General features: G+C 39.7%; 2 protein-coding genes across 4 annotated transcripts in view; one reads left to right on the top strand and one right to left on the bottom strand.

The window, feature by feature from the left end:
• The window catches only part of slc30a4 (solute carrier family 30 member 4), a 9,525-nt gene extending 1,750 nt beyond the window's left edge, over window positions 1–7,775 (bottom strand). The window contains exons 1-7 of one of the 2 annotated variants that reach the window (XM_008310517.3): window positions 7,638–7,775; window positions 5,875–6,385; window positions 3,894–4,040; window positions 2,161–2,314; window positions 963–1,179; window positions 254–359; window positions 29–163 (exon numbers count right to left, since the gene is read on the bottom strand). In XM_008310517.3, coding sequence (XP_008308739.1) covers window positions 29–163; window positions 254–359; window positions 963–1,179; window positions 2,161–2,314; window positions 3,894–4,040; window positions 5,875–6,277 — 1,162 coding nt within the window. In that variant the 5' untranslated portion in view covers window positions 6,278–6,385; window positions 7,638–7,775. The remainder of the gene's footprint in view (window positions 1–28; window positions 164–253; window positions 360–962; window positions 1,180–2,160; window positions 2,315–3,893; window positions 4,041–5,874; window positions 6,386–7,637) is intronic. The other variant, XM_017032689.2, reaches the window with a different exon arrangement.
• bloc1s6 (biogenesis of lysosomal organelles complex-1, subunit 6, pallidin) lies at window positions 7,774–11,050 on the top strand. 2 transcript variants are annotated; one of them, XM_008310516.3, is made up of 7 exons: window positions 7,774–7,913; window positions 8,062–8,103; window positions 8,148–8,224; window positions 8,878–9,037; window positions 9,529–9,616; window positions 9,697–9,783; window positions 9,866–11,050. In XM_008310516.3, exons 3-7 carry the CDS (start codon window positions 8,176–8,178, stop codon window positions 9,983–9,985), a joined length of 504 nt encoding a protein of 167 aa, XP_008308738.1. In that variant the 5' UTR covers window positions 7,774–7,913; window positions 8,062–8,103; window positions 8,148–8,175; the 3' UTR covers window positions 9,986–11,050. The 2 variants fall into 2 exon arrangements, with proteins under 2 accessions (XP_008308738.1, XP_024911160.1); XM_025055392.1 differs by having other exon boundaries at window positions 8,062–8,094; window positions 8,139–8,224; window positions 9,866–10,007.
• Window positions 11,051–11,143: the final 93 nt, after the last annotated feature.

Here is an 11,143-nt window from a genome sequence, read left to right as displayed (position 1 = left end):
TTTTAATGTGATGTACTGTTATACATACCGAGTTGGATATGAACTAATGCTGCTGTCTTGTCAGAGGTCAGTGCCCAGATATTCAGCTCCTCCACTGACTGGACGTCCTCCAGTTTCAGCAGGTCCTCTTTGATTCGATCACTGTCCAGATGTCTTGGAACACCTGATGTGAGTGAAGACTCACGGTTATTACAGAGCCGGTTTGTGAAGAATAATGTACAGTCATGTGACGGGAGAGGAGGCAGAGACTCACCTTCCAGAACGATCACTACCGTGTCCTTCATGATACGGAATGTGGTGATGAGAACTAGAACAGAGAAGATATAGGTGCAGATGGGGTCTGCCAACTTTAAGTCCGGCTGTGAAGACATGACAGAAAGAAAAACACACGCCTATGAATATACTGTACTGGTTAAAAAACATACTGTGGTTCACTGTGATACACTGTAATACCATATTTATGACTCAATACTATGACTGAGACTTAAACAAATACATCATTTCATTCAAATTATTTTTAAAGAAAATAATCACATCTGGTTTCCTAGTCGGTTCCGAAGTGCAGCGGCTTGCCTCGGAAGCAGAGACCAGTCCTGGGTTTGATTCCCTGAGGAACCACATACTTGGCACCTGCCAGGGAGCAGGCTGTTGCAGCAGATCTGCTGCTAACACAGGAATTTCCCAAATATGGTATCAATGAAGTTCAAATTTTTTTAAAATTTATTTTTATTAATTTCTGGCACACCAGCAACTCTGATGCACACTCAAGCCCAGTAGGTGGCAGTAATGCAGCGAAAGTTCACTTGCCAGCCAGAGGATGCCTTGAATGAATTGAGTGATGGAAGTGCTACTTTATTTGGGTGTTCTTAAACAGCGCTAATTGCTTTTAACGATTACACATACTTCCATAAGCTGTCAGGTAATCACGTTTGGCAAACTGCTTTTCTCAGAAGTGGCGGTACCTTAAAGCGGACGATGTAGGCGGCGATGAGCACACCCACACTCTGGAGGAGGTCTCCCAAAGCGTGTATGAACGCTGCTCTGACCGCCAGGCTGCCGTGTGGCCTCTGAGGATGACCCGATGCATGGGGCTCTGTGTCCACAGCAGTTGGGGGGCCGTGTGAATGACCGTGGCCGTGAGAGTGGACGTGACCTCCTTGATTTAACAGGAAGCCCATTCTTCAGACAGATGAAAAGAACAAAGGTGGAGTCAACTATAAATAATAATAAAATAATTGGTACGATAATCAGTTAATCAATTCATTAAGTAGAAACATTTTCACCCAATTAAACAATGTAATTGCAAATAACTGTCTACTTGTGGCTTTTCATGAACCTTATGACACGTATGTACGGAACAGTTCTAATTGATAGAACAGCAAACAAGATAAACTGCATTTCGTGTCTTGAACTGTTTTATTTAAACAACGTCGGTTGTTAAACAGTTCACGACAGGATGTCAATGTGTCTTTACTTAAGTAAAGTTAATTAAGTTAAGTAACTATCTTTAATTAAGATAGTTTCTCATCCCCGCCAGTCAACTCCACTCCCCAAAATCAAACTTTTCTAAAATGTGTCTTAATAAAAATATAAAATTGTTAAATATTGTAGCAGGATAAATGTCCAGCTGAACTTTTATAGAACAGGATAAAATGTCTTCATTTTTCACATTGGGCACTTTGGTTAAAATGTTTTTGTCTGGTTAAGTCCACAAAATATGTCACAGTAACAGATCAAAGAAGGAAACATTTCAAAAGGTTAAAAAAAACTACAGTGAAAGGGAGCTGCAGTTTTTGTTACACTTTTGGTCTCATTTATTATGAAGACTTTGTGATGAAAATTACATTTGTATTCTTTGTAGTCGAAATATACACTTATTGACTCCTCATTTTCCACGATGCCCTCACTGAAAAACTGCAGTTATTTATTACTCAGCATCAAATTCTTGGCTCTAGAGTGCAGGCAGCACTTTGTACTTGTACCCTGAGCACATTTGGAACTTATCCAGACATGGATCCATGTCTTAAAAAGAAACATTGTATACAGAGATCTGGACTTTATCCTGCTGAGACCCGGAGAGAACACCAGAGGATTCAGTCCTCCAGTCTGTCACAGGGCCACACATACAGATCAACCACCATTCATGAGCTCTTTACTCACATCAGGTTGACAGCCACTCCAACAGCAGCAGTGATGAGCATGACATCTCCATCGATGTCAAAGTCCTGGTGGACCGTCCTCTGAACTGCCTCATAGAGCAGAACGGCTGTTAAAATGTAGATGAGCAGCACACTGACGACGGCAGACAGCACCTCTGTGGAAATAAAAGAAAATCACAGTCCTGTCAATAAATTATTCACTTATAATTATTATTATTATTTTTATACCTTTTAAGAAACCTCTGGACCCCCTCCACCTCCCTCCTCAAAGATCTACAGGCTAAAGTGGAACATTTCTCTAATGCTAAAAGACTTTTGTGGTAAAGGGATGTTTACACAAATCTCTTCAGAATGAATCAGTGTCACGAACGATGACACGTCGGCAAACACTCAATCCAGACAAACAAATTAAACACATTTAAAACAATAAGCCAGTGACAGAAATTGTAATACTTATCAACACCAGGTTTACCAAAGTCCAGAAACGTTTGTCAACTTTTTGAGTTGAGGCTTCAGTTTTCAATAAGGGGAAAAAAATCAGCCAGGCATCAACCACAACATCTGCTTTCGGAATCATTTTGTCGTGGATGCAAAAATGTATTGGGTTTCCCCCCCCCCCAGAACATTTGGCTTTTGCTTTCATTTGCTGTGGGGTATGGTATTACATGGCCATGTACATCATGTCAATATATTCACGTGGACAAAATCTAAACCAGTGATGATCAACTGGAGGACCATGGGCCGAAGGTGGCCTCCCAAATTGTCCAGTACTGGCCCTCGGACAAATGTAGTTGGGGACCACTGATCTAAACCTAAAGACTGACAACTGCTGACAGAAAAATTAGAGATTTTAATTCATGAAGTCTCATTGGAGGATTCAAAAATGGTGGCTTGGTTTTTTTTTGCCATGACTCTGAATTCCTACTGGTTGGTGATGTTCTGGTCACTGCTTCTCCAACGTCAGTTGTTACAGTTATTCTATAATCTGTTGCTGTGCACAACAATATAACAATATATGAACAATATAATGTGTGTGGTTCCTGTGAGGGGAGAGCCTATCCTCAACTGTACAACATCCAGACACCGTTCTAGGGTTGTAGTTGCTCTCAGCCCTGATTTGCACAATGTGGGTTTTGTTTTTGGACACGGCAGTGCCGCCTGCACATCTTGTTAATTTTTATGGTCAACCAATCAGACTTCACAGGTAAGGCATAGTACAACGACATAGAGGTTTTATCTTCTCAGTACAAACAGAAAAGAGTCCATAAAAAAGTGTAAAATTTACAACTGCCTCATGACATGGAGAACTACAAACCTTATCAGTCCAGTTTCAACGTCAAAGTCGCTCGATTGCATAAACATATTGATTTACTAAGCTGTTGTTTGAGGGGCTTTTCTCCCAGGCTGTTGCCAGACGACCTGCTCTGTTTGACTGTTTACACAAAATTTATTTAACTTAGCTACGGGTGACCGACTTGTCGTATGCGTCCTACTGGGACACTGGAGAATCCACCTGCTGGTTCAGTGTTATTCCATACCACCCCTGACTGTTTACAGTGTTTGGAAGACAGATTAAATGTTCATTCACGTGTATATGTCTAACCAAATGTTAAGAATAACGTCTGTAATCCGACCTGGGTCGGACACTGCTGACTAAGCACTTCTCTGGCCGCCTCGAAACAAAACACAGCAGAGAGAGAGAAAAAAAGGAGACAGGGGGAAGAGGGACTTTACCCAGGCGGTGCAGTCCAAAGCTGAACCTCTTGGTCGGTGGTTTGTTGGAGAACCACAGGGCCAGCAGAGAAAACAAAATGCCCACAACGTCCGTCAGCATGTGGACAGCGTCCGTCATAATTGCTAGGCTGTTTGATACATAACCACCTACAGAAAAAAAAAGAAAAAGACAGATGACTTATCAGAAATTATAAACGACATACAATGACTATTTACCCCTTAAACAGAAGGCATGAGTCAGTTCTACCAAAGCAAGAAATATTCAAATTCTAGTACTTTGTATGTTGACAGTAGTATGTAGAAAATATGTACACAATAAAGATAAAAATATATACGAATACAAAAAAAGTAAACATAGAGGTTGAAATGTGAAGAATATTTTCAATTGTTTTTAAAACAGAAGGAGTGATAACACAAGAAACTCTCCATGTTTGGACGTTAAGATGAGGATCTGGGCTGTTACTGGTAAAAGATGACAGTACTGCAACAGTACTAAAGACAAGCTCATCAAGTTTCAAGAACTGGATGGTGCAAAGTCTTTATCAAGAGATGAACGCGGTGCACAACACCACTGCTGGAACGATCAGATAACGGCACAGACTCCGTCTCTAACATTCATTACAGCGTCGCAGCTGTCGTTGTTGAAGAACAAGAAAAGAAAACAGCCTTAAATGCTTCTGGAACAACCTGTACCCCAGGTTGTTCTAGGAGGGGCTGAGAATGCCTCCAGTAACAACATGGAAATAGATGCACACTGGAAAATATGACTTCAAAATAGATGCACACTGGAAAATATGACTCTGGGTCAGACTTCATTTCATTAGACTTCTTTGACTTTAATTATGTTGGGTGTAAGTGTGTAAACACAGCTGTGCTTTAAAAAAAAATAAGAGGAGAAGAATTAGAACAAGAATAGAAAGAGGAGGAGAGGGAGGAAGAGGAGGGGGAGGAGGAGGGAGAGTCAGCAACAATCCTACAGCTCTGCAATCATAACAATCATACAGCATAGAGATGCACTGATTCACTGGCCAGAGATCAGATCAGATCATGATTGGCTCTGACTGGAAACAGTCCAGGTCAGCACACGCATTTCTACTTTTGGAGCCAATCATTTTGTGCGTGTGTCACTAACTACAGCATCAACAACAACATCCTTATTTTTCCGTCAGATGAAGCATTGCTAGATCTCTTTCAAGTCGTGCTGTGCTAGATTAGCATCTTGCTGCGGGCTAACTCTTAGTTTTGCACTAATGACAACTGGATAAGTAACTTCAGTTTAACATCTGTGGATTTAACTGCTCAGTGGACAGACACAGACTATTTGTCATGGATTTTGTCATGGATTTTGGCTGAGACACAGACTATTTGTCATGGATTTTGGCTGCACAGGAGTGAATAAGATAACGCATGCACTTTATTTTAAAAGTTTTGAATTTTACTTTTTGTATTTGTCAGCAAAAGGCAGCGGGAATCAGCAAATCCCACTTACCAAAGTATCAGGAATTGCAATCACAATCAGGGGGATCTCAAGTACTCAATGCACTAATTTGTTTTGAATAAACTCTCTATGAGCAGTTAATCACTCAGACCACAACAGCTGGTACACCACGATCAGGTGATCAGGTCACACACTATCAGCAGTCACCACCTTCTCCATTCTCACTAGGAGCCACTGATTTCCGAAGAAAACAAGGTTCCTGTTTGTCATGTGGAAAAACGTCGACGTAACTAATGAGAGGATTCTGACCGGATGTTTCACAGAGAGCAGCTGAAGGAAAACAGTGTTCTCCACTCAGAAACAGACACAGAGTTGTAGAGTCGAAACCATGTTGCTGAAGACTCTTGACTAAGCATTTCCAATCAGTAATTATAAATGCTTATTTGCATAATTTAAAAATAAATAAATTGGATTTTTGTTTGCAAATCTGATTGGCTGTCAGGAAGGTAAAAAAAAAGCTCTGAGAGACAAAGGAAAGCGTACCTATGATTTCTCCTGTCATAAAAAGGATATAAAGCACCGCTGCAATGACGAGCCTCTTCATCACCCTCCTTTGTTTGATCAACTCCCTCTTCTTGGTGCAGTTGTCACAGGGGTCCATGTTCAGTCTGGGGCTCCCCATGTTAGAAGAGGAGTCCAACAAGGAGTCGTCATCTTCGTCCGCCGCCACCACCATAGTGTTGACCGCCACGCCGTTGGACGGTGCCCCTGCAGAGTAATCTGACATCTCCCCAGACACCACCACCTTCAACTTGTTAAACTTGGGGATCTCATCCTCCACCAGCTCATCGGAAAAGTCAAAGGGCGCCGAGTCGCTCAGGTCCCAGTCGCTCCGCTCTCTCCTGAACACAGAGCGCACTTTGCTTAGGATATTACCGCCTGACATCTTTGACAATCACGAGGACCTTTTAAAACCAGCTGAGTTCACTCTCTAGTCTGCCTTCCTCTGAGGTAATCATTCATTTTTGCAGCAGGTTGGTTTCCACTGTGTCACCTGCAGCAGCCACAGAACAGAAAGGTAGACAAATTGTACTTGTTAAGAATTATAGCAGAGAATTTTAGAATTGATTTAAAAGTTGTGATATAGGTTAATACATCTTTTTAATAAAAAATAAAAATTAACCAGCAGGAAGTTTGAAAAACAGTCCACAAAAGCTTTGTGTCAACCAGGGTTATACAATGTCAGAAGGTTACTGATATACCCAGGAGCCAGTTAAAAGTGGCTCCTGGGTATATCAGGAAACATTCTGAAATTCAACTCTAAAATAAAATAAATATCATCATGCCTATACAAAATAAAGTTTTTTAGAGAGTCTTGATTATACAGTAGGCTGTTTAATATGGGAAATGATGACATGACAATGATGAGTATTGACTAATAAATGTTAATGTACATATATTAAAAATGTATAAGTATATTATATGACGCGTGATCCGCCTAAAATATTTACATGAAGGTGTGGTTAAAACTACTGTCAGGAACACTAGAAAAAAAGTAAATTACACAAAAGAAAAACAGTACATTTTGAGTGTACAAATAAAATTTTACATGTAAAAAAGTGTGTTTAGTCAGTGGGGTTTTTGTCTTTATTTTTTGGAAGAGAAGTGAATCTTCTGTAACTCTCACGCTAAGCAGACTTCAGACCAAGTCAAACATCCTTTTTCTCTGTAGTCGGTGGCTATGATGCACTTTGACAGCCACTTCAAACCAGATGCTGGCGGTACAGGATGTCGGCCATGATTAAACCGACACAAGTAAAACTTCTATCCCCATTCTATTGTTGTTAGTTTTTTCTTAAAAAAAAAAAAAAAAAACAAAGAAGAGAAAAAAACTCCAGTATGCTTTAAACAGTATGTTTAAAATGACACTCCCCAGAACATTTAATCTACTTATTAAAAAAATACTTTAACTTTACAGTATAGTATTCGTTAAAATTGTAGCTCTAAAAAAAATCTTGTAAGATGAAAAAATTAATAAAACAAAAAAAGGTGATTTACACTTTGTACGGATCCATAATTTAACCGCGACTGTCTACAATTTGCGAATGTGAATGTAGGCGTGAAGTGAACGGTCACGGACAACTGTCATTAAAAGCTAAACTTAAGTTCTCAAAAAAAAAAAAACAGTATATGCGAAAGAGTGAAAAGCTAGCTAATGAGGGTTAGCCATCCTCTCCTGTCCCTGTCCAACTAAAGACAGTCTTTCTAAGTGATGAAGAGTGTTGAAAAATGTCAAACAGACTCACCTGCTCCGTTTGTTCCGCTCGAACGTGAATTGGGAGAGTTAGGTTATTAAATTTAGTATAGACATCTGAGTCCACACAGACACTCACTCACTAACACCGCCTCCACACCCGGAAGTCTCGGTAGCAAGTTTGGTGTCGCTGACAGTCACGTGATGACGCAAGAGTCACATGATGAATGCTCGTTTCAGCGACACATCGGCCTGATTTCTTAGTTTTTGGTCTACAAATATTACTTTTTTAAAAATCCGTCACTGCTCCTGTCACTTACTTGAACAGGTAGGATAATGTTGTAGATGAGAAAGAGTCTAAATAAAATGTGTGGTCAGTAGGTGGCGGTATAAGGTCGTGAATCTGCCAGGCTAATGTGTTTCCTTAGCAGAACATGGCGATGTTTTGATTAAAAAAACGTGTTTTTATTCCGCAGGATTGTTGGAGTGACGGTCACGTGTCTGTCCACATTTTCAACATCGTCCTAGTAATGACGGTCACGTGTCTGTCCACATTTTCCACATCGTCCTAGTTAACTGAGTCGCTGCCTATGGAGGTGGACGGAATGGAAAACGAAGGAGGCTTCGTGCAGGCTGAAGGTGTGTGTGTGTGTGTTTGTACTGCTTGTCAAGGAGGGTTTCTGGTCTGTTGAAGTGACAGTCTGGTTGTTGTTGTTGTTGTTTTCACTGTGCAAAAGTATCCACATGGTGAAAGGATCCAGTCAGCACTAAGATCCCTCAGGTTCTTACACAAAGATGCTGACTGTTTAGTTTCCACTGATGAGGCCACTGCTATTACAGGTCGATCACCATAAGACATCACAGATACGCCAATGGCATGCTTACCCAGAATGCACCTGTGTGCTCCCAAATACTTTTCTCACACTTTTATTTTTCTATATATACAATCTTAGAGGTGTCAAATATATGGCCCGTTGGCCAAAACTGGCCCGCTTGATGAATTCAGAAAATAAAACACTCACAAAGCGTGAGTATTGTAATATTGTATGAAAGTATTTTCTGACTGTGTGTTTCTGTGTCAGTTGCCTTTTCTTAGTCAGCAAACAGTTACTTATGCATCTAGTGGGAGTACACAGTGGTTTGAGTAACCTGTCAGAGGAGTTCACTGTATAAGGTGATGAAAGTAACATATTTGGGTTCTGTTGTTACAGAATGTTTTTGTACTTTTCATTGTCTTTTTTTCCCATCATTTTGCAAACTAAAAAAAAAACATACACATTTCTTTTCTGCAGACCTTCAGCTGCCACCGCAGGACTCGACTCATTTGCAACTTTCAGGCCCTGAAGATGTTCCAGTCGTGGATAAGAAAGCAGTGGAGAGACTGACAGAAGGATTTCTCTCCTACTACCTGCCAGATCTGCAGAACTCGAAACGAGCACTTCAGGAACTTACGTGAGTGTTGTACAGTATATATAAATATGCATACATTCTTACCTACTAAGGAGGCAAAAGGAAACTAGCAGCAATATTTACAAGTAAATGTAGTAATGAAATAGTTTGAAATGTTATAAAAATATAAATACGAAAAACACACTTTTAGGTCAGCAAATTTAACATTTTACATTAATTATATATATTTTCACATGAGCCGCTAGAGGGCACTCTAGGCTTGTGTACCAGTATCAGCCACTTCTGCAATACTGAAAATTTACATGTTCGTTATTTTCACACTGACAGCCGCTAGAGGGCACTGGTGCGACTAATTCTGCCGAGCGACATATATGTTTTTTTTTCTTCATTATACATTTTGTGGCTGGTGCGACATAGTCCGGAAAATAGCGTATTAGTAGTAAATACATGTGCCTTTTCTGTATACAAACCTAATCTTTGTGACCAAATCACAGCTGAACTGAATCATTGATTGTCCGTCTCAACCAATCCAGACAGAACCAGCTGATTTTGTTGGACACTCTGGACCAGGAAGTCACCAAGTTCAGAGAGTGCAACACCATACACGACTTGAACTTACTGGTAAGTTCAAACTGCCTCTCAGTCCAGTTCAGAAGCGCTGGTTTAATGTCGCAGCTGTAACCACCAGAAATGTGTTTTAGTTCACAGAAGCGAAGGTTTATCACAATAAACTGGTGACCATTAGGAAGGAGATGATCATGCTGCATGACAAGACAACCAAGCTGAAGGTAACGGCTGACGTCCGACACCAGTGACCAGGTGGACACGGTTGGATAAAACTGAGTAACAGCTGGTGTTTTTTTTTTTCAGAAACGAGCTTTGAAATTACAACAACAGAAGCAGAGGGAAGCTCTGGAGAAGGAGCAGCAGAGGGAGAAGGAGCTGGAGAGAGAACGGCAGCTCATCGCCAAACCTGCCAAAAGAACATAGACCTCTGAGAACCACGGATTCAAGAACGGTATCGGCACTTTGACGTTTGGACCTTATTTATTACATATCAAGAACCGCTTTTCAATGCACAAGAACTTTGTGTATGAGTTTGTCTTACATCGGTTTGACTTTGCAGCAAATGTTTCACAGGAAAGTTGTTAAATACAAAACTATATGTTTATGGTTGACTGTTTTTTTTTTTTTAAGCCTCACTGACAGTTGTCTGCTCTGATGTGTAAAGGTACCAACGGCTGTAACCATTATTAGTCATTTCCTACCAAAAGCTTCATTTCTCCTATTTCTGAGACAGGAAGGAGAATGAAGAAGTCCTGTTCTCTGTCAGGTCACTTGACTTTTATTCTTAAATAATTTACTAAAAATGACAACAGTACTTTAAGATGTTAAAATAATACATGCATTTTATTTGTTATTATATTTATACATATATAAATATATATGTATAAATATATTTATATATATTTAATGTCCACTCTTTGATTTGAATATTATCATTCTAAGTATTTTCTAAATATTTTATAATAAAAAATACTAATAAAAGAATGATTGATTTTTTTGAAGAAAAGTCATTTTCTAGAAGCCTGACTTCATCTTTCTTTTTTTTTCTTCCATTTTCATGATGAGACTCCTGGTTTATCCTCACACTCACAGTACAGTTGAACACATTGTGAACAGTAGTGTCACCTTTGACCTCTGAGCTTCATCTTCAGACCTTCAGTTGTGATGTGACCAGTATCAGCAGAGACCAAAGATGATGAACTGAATCATCAAATGCTGGGTTTCACTTCGTCCTCTGCCTGGTATCATGGCACAGAATGGAGAACAGGCCCAGAGGAGACTGTTAGTGTTCAATGTAACAAATCACTTTTTTTAAATCAGTCACAGCTGCAATAGAAGTGACTGACTCTGGTTGTGTGGCTCAGGAAAATGTGTCAATTGTTAGTCACTAACACACATACAGCAACTGTACGAAGAAAATATATTTTAAATGTGAACTAAATGTACCTGGATCAACAACAATAATAAAATAACACAGTATTTGTGGAGGAGATTGACTTTGTTATGAATGTGTGTTTGTGAAATCTATGTATACATATATGTATATATATAAATTGAGTATATACTATATATGTGTGTATA

This window comes from Cynoglossus semilaevis, chromosome 5, assembly GCF_000523025.1.
Source record: "Cynoglossus semilaevis isolate Cse_v1.0 chromosome 5, Cse_v1.0, whole genome shotgun sequence".
NCBI lineage: Eukaryota > Metazoa > Chordata > Actinopteri > Pleuronectiformes > Cynoglossidae > Cynoglossus > Cynoglossus semilaevis.
This window is presented reverse-complemented; position numbering and strand designations above follow the sequence as displayed.